This window comes from Ranitomeya imitator, chromosome 2 (assembly GCF_032444005.1).
Source record: "Ranitomeya imitator isolate aRanImi1 chromosome 2, aRanImi1.pri, whole genome shotgun sequence".
NCBI classification, from domain to species: domain Eukaryota; kingdom Metazoa; phylum Chordata; class Amphibia; order Anura; family Dendrobatidae; genus Ranitomeya; species Ranitomeya imitator.
Window position 1 is genome coordinate 49661010 of NC_091283.1, and position 16886 is coordinate 49677895.

Consider the following 16886-nt stretch of genomic DNA (forward strand, 5'->3'; position numbering starts at 1 on the left):
GCAGCGGGCGAACAGGAGGAGGAGGATGAGGAGGATGATGGGGATGAGTATTTTTTTTAATGAGGAAGCTTCTCCGGGGCCACTGGAAATTGGTGGCGTGGCAAGGCCGGGTTCTGGGTTTCTGAGGGACATAAGTGACGTAGATTTGCCTGAAACTGCCCCTCAACCAAGCACAACCGCAGATTTGACAACTGGAACTTTGGCACACATGGCGGATTATGCCTTACGTATCCTCAAAAGGGACACACGCATTACGAAAATGATGAACGATGACGATTACTGGTTGGCCTGCCTCCTTGATCCTCGCTATAAAGGCAAATTGCAAAATATTATGCCACATGAGAACTTGAAACTAATATTAGCAACCAAACAATCAACTCTTGTTGACCGTTTGCTTCAGGCATTCCCAGCACACAGCGCCCGTGATCGTTCTCACACGAGCATCAGGGGGCAGCAGAACAGAAGTGTTAGAGGTGCAGAAATCCGAAGTGGCGTTGGACAGAGGGGTTTTCTGACCAGGTTGTGGAGTGATTTTGCTATGACCGCAGACAGGACACGTACTGCAGCATCAATTCAAAGTGACAGGAGACAACATTTGTCCAGTATGGTTACTAACTATTTTTCATCCCTTATCGATGTTCTACCTCAACCGTCATTCCCATTTGATTACTGGGCATCCAAATTAGGCACCTAAATATAAAACAAAGAAAAAAAGGAGGCTCCATGCACTTTCAGCTGGGTATTTGTTGTTATATGGTTGTATACAGCGTGTTCATTCCAAATTTTGACTATATATAGTTATATTAATAATATTAAGTGCAGAGGGCAGGGACACGTCTGTAAGATTTCATACATTTATATATCTATGTATATTTTGGCATACAGTGTTCACAGGGGTATTTGCACGGAGGTTATGTGTGATTTTAGATGTTTTTAATTATGTTCCCAATAAAGCTTATATTATTTTTATCATAACTTTGGTGGTGTGCAGGTATTTTGATGGCTCTTGTTTCTTGTGCTTTTGTCAGTTTGCATTATTAGCCATCAGTCTTGCACCCCCTCTATATATCTGCATATTGTAGTGGTGCGTCAACTATCCCATATGTTACAGGTTTTTTAAACACCCAGTTGTGTTTTTTCTTTTGCTTGGCAGCACACGGCTTACTGTAGCCTATTTCCTCATATTTGTGAGGATCTATTGATATAAAATATATATTGTGTGGTTATTTGGTCCCTTGTGGGTGGTATGGATTGGGAGGCGAGGGAAGCGGCGTGGAAGGCCTCAGCCTCTGCGGCATTTGTGGACACTATTGGTAACTGTCCAGATTCTAATTTTGCGCATTTATCTGTAGATCTTATGGCAGCACAAAAACATGGAATTAGATTATTATGGAACATTCGGTGTTTGGAGGAATACTTGAAATTGAATTTAGTACCTAGAGGTTTCAGGATACCTATTTTTCCAGCATGGGAACCCTCGGTGGCTTTTCGCACTACGTGGGAGGAGGGGTTACTCCGCTGTTCACAAATTCTAATTAACATGCTTATTGCACATGATAGGGAACTCTTGGTGCAGGTAAAGACAGAAATCAGGGATTTGGAAAATGGCCTCAGTAAATTTGATGAGGTCTCACACATCCAGCCCTTTAAAATCAAACTTAAAGAGGGATTGGACAAGTATGACAAGGAGATTATGGATAAAAAAAGAGCAAAATTTTTGAGGGATAAATTGGACTTCGATCAACATATGGCCTATAAGTGGGGACATCAAGGCAATCAACGTCGAGGTCTTAAAACCAGACAAGGTCCAACAAATTCCTCCCGTAACATCACAACCACTGAGGGTCCGTCTTCGAGTGACACAGAACCAGGACCAGGACTAGGCGTGGGCATAGGAGACGTAGACCTAACCACTCGGATCACCAGGAACAGGGGATACAGACCTCCATATCACAACAAACGGATGAAACAACGCAAGTGATCCCGTCATCAACCAACAGTGATGGTGAGTCTGATGTTCGGGTTAAACATGATTCATTGCAGATTGTCAACTTGTCTCAACACCAACTTACACCTATTGAAACTGCAGTATTAAGCAGGGGTCTGACTTTCTCACCGGCACAACGGGCTGATAATTTCACTTTGATCAAGGATCTTTTCTTATTCTGTAGGAAAATCGTCCTCCAGGTTTTGCACATACAACCACAGGCGATTTCCTCTCTTGATCAGACTGAACATGGAGTTTTTCAAGATCTGATGGAGCTCCTACAAGAGGGTGAATCTAACACAGGTATGCGTAATTTTCCTCACAAGAACAAATCCACTGTGTGTCCACCCCTGTCCACTATACCAGCTGTCAAAATCTTCTTCGAGATGGTCAAACAGGATATTGAAGCACTCCCCCCTAGGATAGGCCTCATGCCTAATTTGACTACTCAGGAACGACGGGCTCTATCTGACCTACGGTCAAATAAAGAATTCTTGATCAGGGAGGCGGACAAGGGGGGTAATGTTGTCCTGTGGCCCCATAGCTTGTATCTCGAGGAAGCAAGTAGAAAACTTGGTAACCAGCATTTTTATCGAAGACTCCCCTCCAATCCTATGGGGGTATTCTCTACGAAATTGAGAGCTCTCTTGGATAGGGCTTTTGAACTGGGGGTTATCAGTGTTCAGGAACGGGACATTATTTGGGTAGAGGAACCAACTACATCTATGTTCTATATGCTACCCAAGGTTCACAAAGATTTGAATAAACCCCCAGGCCGACCTATCGTGTCTAGTATTGGGAGTCTGTGTGAGAAGGCGTGTATTTACATTGATTTTTTTCTACAGCCATTTGTGCTTAAATTGCCTTCTCACATTAGGGACTCCTCACACTTTATCAGCATATACAAAGGGTTGGATTTATCATCAGGGGAGATTATGGTTACCTGTGACGTGGAATCCCTTTATTCGAATATCAGTCACGATGATGGCCTACAGGCAATCATGTTTTTCCTCGATCAACAAACCAATTCTGACAGAATGCATGACTCCTTCATTATTGATTTATTAGATTTTGTTTTGAGACACAATTTTTTCTTATTTGACAGAACCTTCTATATTCAAACATCAGGCATGGCAATGGGAGCGCGCTGCGCCCCAGCTTTTGCAAACCTTTTTTTAGGGTGGTGGGAGCACACTGTCGTCTATGTCTCCAATTTCTTCATCAATAAGGTACGGCATTGGTCGCGATTCATAGACGACATTTTCTTTATTTGGTCAGGCTCTATTGAGGAATGTCTGGAATTTCTGGACGTCCTCAACCATAATCCTTTTAATATTTTTTTGACTCACCAGTTTTCTTCTGTTGCAGTGCAATTTCTGGATCTTGAGGTTAAATGTCAGAATGGCAAATTATCTACTTGTCTTTATCGCAAGCCCACAGCGGTTAATAGTCTGTTGGAGTATCGTAGCTTCCATCCAAAACATACGAGGGATGGCATTCCGAGGGGACAATTCCTCAGGGCACGACGAAATTGTACCGATGACGAGGATTTTCGTAGGGAAGCCCATGATCTTACGGAGAGATTTAGGAGGAGGAATTACCCCAAGAAATGTATCTCTCGGGCCTATCAGAGAGCAAAAATACAGACACAGGACACCTTACTGGTCCCTACAAAGAAGGAAACGGACAAATTTGTGTGCTTCATTACCGGATACCATACTCAGTGGAACCAGGTAAGGGACATCCTGAACAATCACTGGAGAATCCTGACTGCTGACACGCAAACAGCGCAGGTGATCAGCCCACGACCCTTAGTGACCGCAAAAAGGGCTCCCAATTTTAGGGACATACTTACGAGGAGCCATTATTCTAGGCCCACTCATAAATTGAATCGTGGTATTGTCCTGAAAGGTTCTTTTCCGTGCGGGAATTGCACGGTATGTACCCCACGCGAGATTCCTTTATTAACCCAACAGATCAGACGCCACATAGATTAAAGTCCTACATTAATTGCAAAACATCTAATGTTATCTATGCCATCATATGTACTTGCCCTCGTGTCTATGTAGGCCAGACCACACAGGAGCTGCGCCGGAGGATTCAGGGACATTTTTCCACGATCAATACAGCGGTGGCTGATAGACGTAAAGGTAAGACCCTTAATACGGTGGCGGCTCATTACTTGACTCATCATGCTGGGAGTTATACCAATACTTGAGTTATTGGTTTGGAACATCTGAGGACCTCCGATAGGGGTGGCACACTGCATAAGAAATTGCTACAGGTAGAATCCCGTTGGATCTACCAGCTCCACTCTATGGCGCCCCATGGAATTAACGAGGACCTCCTTTTTACAGGTTTTTTGGGATAACTCGGCTATTCTTCTTCAGGATTTCTGCGGTGGTGGTGGACGTTTGGAATAGAGTTATGCATTTCCCGAACAGCATATTGAGTGGCATCGACTCCCTCTGGTTGTGATATGGAGGTCTGGAGGAGAATTTATATGTTTTTTCATTTACAAAACTTCGGAGAAGAGGAAAAGACTCTGGACCTAAATGGAACATTATATGGGGGGAAGGGAGAGGGATCTAATTCTTCTCCTTCCCCATTGGACCATATACTACATAACAGGACAATTGAAGTATCCGCCTGTAATCCTGTGTAATATCATATCATGGAAGTTTTATCCATATGTATTGTGAAGGTGCTGTATATATATTGATGAATTAATCTGATTCAGCATAGTTTGATGGTATTTAATTCTGTCTTCTATGTACTGTATGTTCTAATGAAGTCTGCACACCGGAATACATGTATATATTTATTTCATGTTATAACACTATGACTCATATATGTGCTTATTTATTGGTATATATATGTACATAATCATAAAATCTTTTTTCAGGATTTAATCTTCTGGTTCTATATTAATCTTATAGGATTGGTTCTGCTTTCTCTTCCTTGCTGTGTACTTGCTGCCTCTCTCTATGGACTGTACAAGTATGCTTCCTTTCTTGTGCCCATAGATGTGCTGACAGTCATGCATCGCATGACTGTCACCACATCTGCTCCCGGGAGCTGCGCTGTCATAAACACTTACGTTTCTTCAGGCTTTTTGCCTGTATCCATTCGGCTGTTTTGACTTCCATTGGCACAAGCTCAGTGTGTTATTCAGGACACTTTAATTTTCCCTTTTTCCTGGTGAGTCACTTCCGGTTTTCCGGCCCCCGTGTTCTGCCAGCCACACACCGGACCTGACCACACAATTGATTATAAGGTATTTAAGCGCTATTGGGGGTATTTGCACTACTTCCCCTGACGAAGCTGTCCTAGAACAGCGACACGCGTTGGGCTTCTCCTCCGGTCGCATTTGCCCTGTGACTATTCAGCCCCACAGCCTCCTGCAGCAGGATTTATCCTATGGTGCTTTCTCCAGCACTATCTTCACCTTTTGACCACTCCTAGGATCAGACTATGCAGGGTATTTCAGGGTATATATTTGGACATCTTCCCCTGTCCCTTTCTTTGGATATCTAGGGCAGTTTATTTAATCTGCTCCTCTGGGTCCATAGGTTTCAAAGATTGGTAGAGCAGCTTAGTATACATTTTTTGCAAAAAACGTATCAAAGATTGGTAGAGCAGCTTAGTATACATTTTTTGCAAAAAACGTATCAAAGATTGGTAGAGCAGCTTAGTATACATTTTTTGCAAAAAAACGTATCAACCAAATACCCTGTTTTTTACATCTTTTACTAGCACTTGCGGATTACTGCAACATTTTTTCAAACTGAGTGTTTTTGGTTTTACTATTCTCTTTTGTGTCTTCATATTGTGGTGGGGTGTTGCATGCTATTTGCATGCTGTGTGGCTTGTATTATACTTGACTGTGTGCATATTTGTTGTTATATGGTTGTATACAGCGTGTTCATTCCAAATTTTGACTATATATAGTTATATTAATAATATTAAGTGCAGAGGGCAGGGACACGTCTGTAAGATTTCATACGTTTATATATCTATGTATATTTTGGCATACAGTGTTCACAGGGGCATCTGCACGGAGGTTATGTGTGATTTTAGATGTTTTTAATTATGTTCCCAATAAAGCTTATATTATTTTTATCATAACTTTGGTGGTGTGCAGATATTTTGATGGCTCTTGTTTCTTGTGCTTTTGTCAGTTTGCATTATTAGCCATCAGTCTTGCACCCCCTCTATATATCTGCATATTGTAGTGGTGCGTCAGCTATCCCATATGTAGCTGGATATGGCACCTTCACCCCCTATTCAAATCAATAGGGGGCGAATATGCAGTACCCGGCCGAGTCAAAAACGTATCAAAAAGTAATAGTAAGCAGACCGCCATAGACGTCCTTCACAAATCAGTGTTTCCAGTGAGCGTGGTGACAGTTTTCACACGTAGAAAATCGCAGCATGCTGCGTTTGTCACCGTATTGTGCAAAAAAAAAATCACCAATGAAAGTCTATGGGGTGAGAAAATTACGGATTACACACGGACCAGCAGTGTGACTTGCGAGAAATACGCAGCGGTGTTCTATAGAAAAGCCGGCAATTCAGTGCGGTGTACAGTAAAATCACACTGACAAGTTTTATTAGAATACATAGAATAAATGTCTACACATAGTATAGGGGTATATATATATATATATATATATATATATGTCAGTAGACACATATATGTACATATATTAATATTTCATCCAGCGCGATATAGCAGAAAGCCGGTAATTCAATTGCCGGCTTTTGCTATCTCCTTCCTAAACCCGACATGATATGAGACATGGTTACATACAGTAAACCATCTCACATCCCCATTTTTTTGCATATTCCACACTACTGATGTTAGTAGTGCGTATGTGCAAAATTTTGGCGCTCTAGCTATTAAATTTAAGGGTTAAATCGTGGAAAAAATTGGCGTGGGCTCCCGCACAATTTTCTCTGCCAGAGTAGTAAAGCCAGTGACTGAGGGCAGATATTAATAGCCTGGAGAGGGTCCATGGTTATTGCCCCCCCCCCTGGCTAGAAACATCTGCCCCCAGCCACCCCAGAAAAGGCACATCTGGAAGATGCACCTATTATGGCACTTGGCCACTCTCTTCCCATTCCCGTGTAGTGGTGGGATAAGGGGTAATGAATGGTTAATGTCATCTTGCTATTGTAAGGTGACATTAAGCCAGATTAATATTGGAGAGGTGTCAATTATGACACCTATTCATTATTAATCCAATAGAATGAAATGGTTAAAAAAACACACACATTATTACAAAGTATTTTAATGAAATAAACACACAGGTTGTTGTAATATTTTATTATACTGGTAATCCACCTGAAGACCCTTGTCACCTGAAACAAATGTAAACAAAACAAACAACAATATTCCATACCTTCCGACAATCAGTCTCGTCCCACGCTGTAAATCCATCTGAAAGGGTTAACTAATTTTACAAGCCGAAGCCTGCTTTTGCAGCCGCCCCTGCCTGTAAAAACCCGGCCAATGAATGGAATGTAGGTGAATGACCTGTAGTTACCTCGAGTTGCGGTGATGCGCCCTCTGCTGGATGTCCTCATATGAACTCGAGCCTGGGAAAATATTCTGAAATATATATACAGTATGTATGTTTTTGCGATTATTTGAGCCCATGGATCCATTGTATGTCCGTATTGCAAGCCTGCGAGAGAATCTCGCAGTACGGATGCCATACGGATTACATACGGAGGATGCCATGTGCAAAATACGCTGACACACCCTGCCTACGGAGGAGATATGGACCACTATTTTGGGGACTTTTCTGCATATTACGGCCATAAATAACAGATCGTATTTTCATACGCTGAGTGTGACGCCGGCCTTACTCATTGTTTCCTGTGTGTGAAAAAAAACGCTGCGAATACAATTAAAAAGTGCTGAAAATAAGTGACATGTTGCAGTTTGCAAAAATGCAGCAGTTTTCCAAATCAGTCAGGAAAATAAAACCAATGTGTGTGCTTGAGATTTCTGAAATCTCATAGGCTTTGCCGGTATTGGAAGACACAGCTGAAAATTGGCATAAAAAACGCAAAAACGCAAGTTGTGAACAGAGCCTAATAATGATTCCTATTTTAGAATGTGCAACCAGTCTTTTGTTCATGCATTTTCTTTTTGTAATTTTAATAGAGTGCTTTTGTTTCTGGCAGAGAAAAAATGGCTGGAGAGATTGTAATGTAAGACCCCCAATTTTTTTTTTAGCACCTTTTTGCTTTGCTTGCATCAAGTTCGTCTTTCGATTTGTGTCTTTTTCAAAACCACTTTTTTATGCATCTATACGTTTGTTTTTTTTACATTCGCCACTGTAGGGAGGCGTTTAAGATTTCCAGACCTCTTTGCCTGATTCATCATTTCGCCGGGGTCACACTTGCGAGTGCAATGCGAGAAACTCACGCAAGTCTCTCGCGTCAATACCCGGCGCTGCCGCCGGCAGTCATGACCGGAGTTTGCGGCTGCATGTATTTCTACACAGCTGAACGCTCCGGCCCCGAGTGCCGGCGGCAGTGCCGGGTATTGACGCGAGAGACTTGCGTGAGTTTCTCGCCTTGCACTCGCATGCGTGACCCCGGCCTTTGAAACTTTCTCCAGTTCCTCCCTAGATTTGGTGCACATTCTCAGACATTTAGTGGAACGTGCAACACAAGTTAGGAGAAAAAAATAAAAATTTAGCATCAAAACTATTTTGATCAAATTGGTGCTGAAAACAAAAAAGTCAGGAAATATCAAAAGACAATAGAAAAATGAGTTAAGAAAAATCTCAATTAATGAATAGGGCCCAGTTTTTATTCTTTTAGAAGAGAAATCCCATCAGAGCTCTTGACATACCCTTCATTTTATTACTCCGATGAGCTTATAATATTATAAGCCAAGCATATGACTCGGCTACATACAGATTACTATTCCATGTCCTTTAAAGGAGCAGTGTAAATCTCTCGTCTGCGGATATCCTCGTGTAAATCTTGAACAGTGGACAGGAAAGTTTAAAGGTCGCAGATTGCATAATGCGCTCCTGTATACATTGTCTGTAATACTGTATATAAGTGCCTCTCCCTGTGCTCAGATTACAGGCTACAATGGAGCTGGGAGTATCCGGGACTCTCCTGTTCGCCGTCTTGCTCAGCCTCGTCCTGTATTTCTTCGCATGGAGGAGAAATCTTAAGCGGAAAAATATGCCCCCCGGACCACCGCCGCTGCCCTTACTGGGCACCTTGCTGCATGTGAGCACTAAGGAAATGCCACAGTCTCTGATGAAGGTGAGTTGGGACTCGTGCAGACGACGGTATAACTCGGCCGAGTGCTATCCGTGGTTTTTAAGGGATAGCACACATCATCATTAGTGAAGAGGAACATGCTTGGGTGCTAGCCGAGTGTCTTCGACGTGCTCGAAAAAATATGCTCGAGTCCCCACGCCTTGCCTAAGAAACAGCCGCAAAATATGTGGCCAAGAGGATAATTTTCGAGCACTCGGTTAGTGCCCGAGCATGCTTGGATAACACATTCCCTCGTGACTAGTCCTTGTGTTATTCCAAGGGGCCGTGCGAATGTCCAATTTTTCTATTTTTCTCCCTCGGTCTGAGAAAAAAAAATCACTATGTACAATTTGCATTTGAATTTGAGAAAATTGGATCACACTCTGATCAAAATGTGATTAGCATAATTGGACCATTTTCCTCAGATGTGGAGAATATGACCATATGACCCTTGGCTTACAAAAACTCTACTACAACGACTGTACAAGTAAGTAATTGATCAATTTCTTTAAAATTCTTATAACCCCTTAACAAATCGGGAGATTTTTCGTTTTCACACTTTCATTTTTCCTCCCATTATTCCAAGAGCCATAACATTTTTCTTTTTTTGGACGATATACCAGTGAGAGGGTTTGTTTTATGTGGGATGAGTTGTAATTTTAATGACTCCATTCGTTTTATAATGTGATGCACTAGAAAAAAATCCAAGTGTAGCGAAATGCAAAAATTAGCGAAATTTCACAATTGTTTTCTTGCTAGTTTTTTTTTTTATATACAAAATGTTCATTTTTTGGTAAAAAATTACCTGGCAATATGATTCACCAGTACAATTATAGAGATATTATTCATGCATAGGTTTGGGGCTTCTCTAAGTATTTTAAAAAAATGCAGGAATTTGTATAATAAAAATTGCTTCTGTCGCCATTTTCCAACAGCTCTAAAGTTTTCTATCTTCGGGCAATGAAGCTGTGTGAGGGTTTGTTTGTTTTCTTGCGCTCTGAACCGATGACTTTTATTGATATTTATAAAGGCACAGATGATTGGCCTCGGGGAGACCAAAACATCCAACACCGCGGAGACACTTTTATTGATATTTAGGGGTAGATATGATCTCTTGATTTCTTCCTTATTGCAATTTTTTGTGTTGTAACAGTGTCTTGTTTACACATTAGATTAATTTATTTTATATTTTGATAGTTCAGACTTTTACAAATGCAGCGATACCAAATATGTGTTTTTTACTTTTAAATAATTTTTAATGGGTGAAAAAGAAGGGATGATATAAACTTTTGTATTTTATCTATTTCATTTAAAAAAAAAAAACTTTTTCTGTTTTACTTTTCACTGTATTTGTTAGTCCCCTTAGGGAATTAGAAGCTGTGATTGCCATGTATAGGACGAGCGATCAGACAATGGCATAGCATCGCTGTATATAGCAAAAATAATGGACTCCTATGAATACCAGCCATGGGCTGGCTTTCACAGGAGTACTGTCATGACGGGCACATGGGTCTTCAGCAGACCCTCATCCATCATGGCAGCCCATCGGCGCCCACAATCACATCATAGACGTGCCTAATGGCACATAGAATGACGTGCCCCCCACTGCCGACATATTGTCAATGATGCTTTCACAGACTGACAGTGGCGTTCAACAGATCAACCACCTTGGTCGGAGCCCACCTCCACAAGCAGCTGGTAGGGTATGTTTCCAGGGTCAGGACCCGGCAGGACAGATTTGCCTACACTGTAAGTAAATAATGGAGCTTCCTCTAAAATGACACCAAGCAGATGTAATGCAGGTGTCTGGATGCAACGAGCAGAGATCACAAGGTGGAAACGGGCAGGGGTTGATATGATGCCATTTTTATACACCATTAACTTTTAAACAAATAGTGTTAGTAGATTTAACAGTAGAAAGAATAAGAACAGGTTTAGAACAAGAAAGTCTTTCACTACTTAACGTTAGTGTCCTTTTCACAAAAGTGGTGCGCTCAGTTTTGGGAGTCACACCCAGAGTTCTCACTCAAAGCTCTGGCCCTAGCGTGTGTCACTTGGATTTCCCGGTAAGCCATAAGTCTTTTTTTGACATAGTCTATTAAAGCCCATTGAGCCTCCCATGCACCAATCATCCCCCTTAAAACCTGCACTCCTAATCCCAGTCGACTTCCAGTGCCATAGGTGATAGCTGGAAGTGACGGCCCTTCTCACTCGCACTGTTCCTCCACAATAGCAGGCCCGCCTCTCCCATCGGCAGAAATCTCTCAGGCTCAGGGCAGAGAGGAATGGGCCTCAGCTTTTGACTGGCGTAGTCGGGCCTTATATGCTTGACTAGTGCAGGGCACAGATTCCGGCTCTGACCAGTGTAAGCTGTACTTGAGAATATCTTCTGGGGGTTCCAGACCTTGCGAGGTGGTGACCGGCACCTGGCGCCTCAAACTTCAGCGTGACAGGTCTCAGTGGGGTCTGTGGAGCACGTCTGCCCTGCACTCTTCCATGGCTTTTATATCAGGGAAGTCCTTCCTGAGGGTCACCTGATCCGATCCAGCACACAAGGTCATTCCCCCTGCAAATCTTCCAGCACATTTTGGTTCCACTTGATTTCGACTGACCAGCAGATGGCAGTCTCTCCTCATTAATGGCACATCCTTCACTAGTTCTCCAGAGGTCTCATTACTTTTTATTACACAGAAATCTTAAAAATAGGAATTATATGGAGTGCCCCCAGATACAGGGCCACAGGTTACTCGGTACCGGTCCTCTCTGTCTCAGTTCTGGGGTTGTCACGGTGGCTGGACACAGTCCGTGACCCTGCTAAGGGGCATCCAATAAAAGGGGTGATGGTAGTTTGTCAAGGTTTCGTGACGCCACCTGTGGTGTTCGGTCAGGGTGACCGACGCTGCTTGGGGTCCACTGGGGTGATGTGATGGCAGCTAGATGGTATACCTTCCCACAGGCGAAGTATGTCTCCAGGGCTTCCCAATAATGTAGATGGTGATGGTGTGAGGTGCAGTCAATAACAAGGACACAAGGTTGCAGTCTCTTTACCTCTTTACTGAAGACTTCAGGATCCTCAATCCAGAGTACGATTAACAGGGCTGTCTGAGACCGGCCGGTCCGAAGACACATCCAGAGTTCCCTTTGCAGGTGGAAATCAGTGCCTACCACTAGCGCCTGTGTGTTGTAGTGCTACCCTGCTGAGCATTCGGGATAGTCCTCACAACTTCTGTTCTCAATCGTTCCAGTTCTTTCTAGTTCTTTCTATTCTCCGTCCCCCAGGTTTGTTATGGCTAGGACGCACCCGTTTGACGGGAAGGCTCGGAGCTCTTCCGGAACCCTAGAGATGCCCCTCTCCACGCGTTGCCCCCTATGTCTGCTTAGGTGATGTAAGGTAGACAGCCAACCTATAATTAACTGTCCTCCGGTATTTGAAGTAAGGCATAAAGTCAGTTACTTCCTTGGTGTTCCGGGCACCGGCTACGCGCCTCAGTAGGAAGTTGCTGTTCTCCGGGCACGACTCCTACTGGCTCTCCTTTGTGCTTTGATCTCGTTTCTCACTGTCCACAATATCCTTCGCTTCGTGTCCTTTCTTTGGATGCCACCGCAGATAGCACAGGCGCGGCTTCGTAACGTTCTAACCTTGTCGCTAGGTGCCTGCGAGGTTCCCACGCCTGACAGGGACCCCCCTGAATCTTCCCCCGCAACACCCCCTGCCACGGGATGTTGCCTGAACAAAATCCAGTCAGCTTCTGACTAACTTCCTATCCAACCCCTAGTTTTACCAGTGTGAGGAGTGGCCTAATAAATAAAGCCTTTTTCTCCCCCTAGTGGCCGGAGTGTGAAGTGTAATGTGTGCTGGTGATACCTGGTCAGGAGAACTCCTTCAGTGCCATCAGACGTACCATCACTCCCCTTAGTGGCAGAGCGTCATACTGCAACGACCAGGTCTCTGGGGCGCTGCATATATATTAATAATTCATATAAAAATCATTAAATGTGATTTTCTAGTTTTTATTTTTAGATTCTGTCTCTCACAGTTGACGTGTACCTATGATAAAAATTACCTATTCTTTGTAGGTGGAAAAACTACAGCGTATCAAATATTTATTTTCCCCACTCTATGCAGTGAAAAATTGTATACCTTTTCATAATACAAAAAATATACAGAATGCATTTAGTCCAAGTCAATATTCCCTATATAACGCCTGTTCTTCAGTATCCTATCTGAGCACTCTGCATTGGGGTGTTCTTCTGGAACTCCTCCTGGAAATCAAAATAATCAATCATTTACTCTTTTCAGATATGGCATTTTAAGTAAATATATACATAGAATAAACTTATAATACATGTCATTTTCATAGCCACATAAATGTGTAAACCTTTCCTAACATATGTTAGTGCATTTAAAGTGAACCTGACAGCTGATACCTGCTTCCCGATCCACAGGTAGCAGGTATCAGGCACTGGATGTATGATCTCAGCTAGGTATGTTTGACAATGAAATACTGCGGCATTTCTAAGAAAAACATACTTTAAAGGCCGCTGGGGACCAAGATGCAAGGGACAAGAGACTAGTCCGACAGGCCGGTCCACGGCGGCTTCTCCAAGCATGTTGCCAGTGACCGGCAGGTCTCTCCCTATACATGGAAATGGGGACACACCTGTCACTCCAGGTTAATGGGCAGGGAAAAGGGGCCAGGAACCGGTCTTTTTGGCTAGTGTCCCTCGCAGCTTGGTCACCAGCGATTTCAAAGTATACTTTTTTCTGAATCGTCGCAGTGTTTCAAAGTCAAACATACAACCAGTGCCTGATACATGGTGCCCAAACCACAAGCAGCATTTATTAGCTGTTAACTTCTCTTTAGGGTTCCTGCAGATGACCGTATCTTTGGTCCGAGTGCGATCCGACAACACATCATATTTCACTCTGAGCAATGTTAGTCTTTGGATCCTTGCACATGTCCGATTCTTTTTCATCGGACAGCCTCGGATCCAACAGCTTGATCTGATATTTGGATCGCACTCAGCCATGTCACACAATGAGTGCGTGGAAAAAAAATCAGACTGCACTTGGATGACATCTGAGTGGAGTCTGATTTCTGTGCACTGGCACAATGGAGATATTTTTTTTATCCACCTTTTCCTCATCGAAGAAAATCAGATCCCATTATGCTCAAACGCTAATCAGAATTTGATCAGAGTGTCATTTGCATAATTGGCCCAGCTTTCTCAGATGAGAGTCTCTAGTCCGGGTGCTGACCGAGTGTCTTTGGCGTGCTGGAATAATATGTACGGGTCCCCGCGGCTGCATGTATTGGGGCTGTCAAACAGCTGTGGGGACTCGAACATATTTTTCCAGCACGCCGAAGGCACTCAGTTAGTGCATGAGCATGCTCAGATAACATCTGTAATGATCCAGTCTGGGGTTTGTTTCTAATTATTTTCTCCCTGGGATGGTCATGCAGGGGTTAATCTTCCTTGCCTTTTTTTGGGATCTGCCTCGCTATTTCAGTCTGTTGTTACCTGCAAGCAGCGTCAGTTATAGTTCCTGTCTCTGGCATGAGAAGCTGACCCCGTTATATCCAGATTTCTCCTCTGCCCACTTGCCTAGGTCCGGTTCCTGTGTTCCCCTGTAACTTTGCTCATTGTTGTACTCTCTCTCCGTATTGTGAACCCTTGGTATTTGACCCGGCTGGTTCTCTGACCTGTTTGACTGTCTTGCATTTCTGGATTTCCTGCTCCCATTCGGCTCAGACTTCTTTGGCTTCTTTCTGACCACATGTATTGCTGTGACCTCTGGTACTTCATTCCCACTCTGTTGCTGACCCGGCTTTGTCTGACTAGTCTTTCACCACCTAGTGGCTCCTGCCTGCTGCTCTTTAATTTCACTGTGAGTCTACCTGTTTTCCTTCACCCGCACCCCCTGGTGGAGGTTGTGTGCTACTGCACTGCAGCAGGCATTACAAAATCATATCAGAGTATGTTCACTCATCACTAGTGTTGAGCAATACCTTCCGATATTTGGAAGGATCGGTATTAGTTTGGATCGGCCGATATCGACAAAATATCGGATATCGCCGATACCGATACCCGATACCAATGCAAGTCAATGGGACAAAAATTTCGGAATTAAAATAAACCCTTTCTTTCCTTGTGGTTAATTCCACATGAAAGAAAACAACTAAGAATAACGTAGAATGTATCGGGGGAGGTGGAGGAGACATTAGAGGCATAGAGGTTTAGCCCAATCAAATGGAAGAGCAGGAATTAATTTTTTTTTAAGACGTTCGGCGTTACCTAGATATTGACTATGTTAAGATTTTTTATATTTTCTCAGATATTTATGTTTCACTACTTCCATGCTCTTCACCTTCTTTTTTACTTCTACCACACTTTCTACTTCATCATCCTCAGCAGCAGCATCTTTTTCATCAACTTCTCCTTCACCTTATTCATCTTCTTCTTCGCCTTCTTCTTATTATTCTTTTTTTTACATTCTTCATATTCTTTTTATTCAACTATTATTCTTCTTCATATTCTACTTCTTCATCTTCTTCATATTCTTCTTCTTTATCATATTCTTATTTGTGGCAGGCATTCCTGTAGTGGTTATCCATAAAAGTTTGAAGATTACACCTTCTGTTCTGCCTGTCACAAAAGATTTACAACAGGATTTGTCCGCGTTCAGTTTGGCCTGCAGCAGCAGGTTTTTTTTCCAGGGGCACCACGAGGAGGAACGCACTCACCCCCATACACTGCTTAGGCTGATTTCACATTTGCGTTTTTTGCCGCTGCGTTTTAGCGCAAAAAAAGCATGCATTTTTTTCCTATACTTAACATTAAAAATGCATGTGTTTTTTTGCATGCGTTTTGCCACCACATGCGTCATTTATATGCATGCATTGTGTTGCAGAAATGCAACATCTAGTAATTTCTAGTGGTGTTTTTTTGCTGCAAAAAACGCATGTGTTTTTTTGCGGAAAAAAACGTATTGCTGTCTATGCGCATGCGTTTTTAAGCACTTGCGTTTGCATGCGTTTTAATAGTAAAAAACAAGAATACATACTGATAAGCCAACCCCCAACCCTAACCCTAAGGGATCCTAGCCCTAACCTTAAGGGTTAGGGTTAGGATCCCTTAGGGTTAGGGTTAGGGTTAGGATCCATTAGGGTTAGGGTTAGGATCCCTTAGGGTTAGGGTTAGGATTCATTAGGGTTAGGGTTAGGTTTAGGATCCCTTAGGGTTAGGATCCCTTAGGGTTAGGATCCGTTAGGGTTAGGGTTAGGATCCCTTAGGGTTAGGGTTAGGGTTAGGATCCCCTAGGGTTAGGGTTAGGGTTTGGGTTAGGGTTAGGATCCCTTGGGGTTATGGTTAGGGTAAGGATCCCTTAGGGTTAGGGTTTGGGTTAGGGTTAGGATCCCTTAGGGTTAGGGTTTGGGTTAGGGTTAGTGATAGGGTTAGGGTTAGGGTTAGGATCCCTAGGGTTACTAGGGATCCTAACCCTAGCTATTTCTGTTTATAGTGGGTTTTCTTGTTGATTTTGATGATTGGCAGCTGTCACACACTTCTCATCATGCGTTTCAAAAACGCAAACGCAGGAAAA

General features: G+C 43.0%; 1 protein-coding gene across 2 annotated transcripts in view; it reads left to right on the plus strand.

The window, feature by feature from the left end:
- Positions 1-3079: 3079 nt before the first annotated feature.
- Positions 3080-16886, plus strand: part of LOC138661778 (cytochrome P450 2G1-like) — a 33214-nt gene continuing 19407 nt past the window's right edge. The window contains exons 1-3 of one of the 2 annotated variants that reach the window (XM_069746686.1): positions 3080-3216; positions 3356-3720; positions 9094-9286. In XM_069746686.1, the coding sequence (XP_069602787.1) occupies positions 3118-3216; positions 3356-3720; positions 9094-9286 (657 nt within the window). In that variant the 5' untranslated portion in view covers positions 3080-3117. Of the gene's footprint in view, positions 3217-3355; positions 3721-5107; positions 5265-9093; positions 9287-16886 lie in introns of those variants that run through there. The other variant, XM_069746688.1, reaches the window with a different exon arrangement.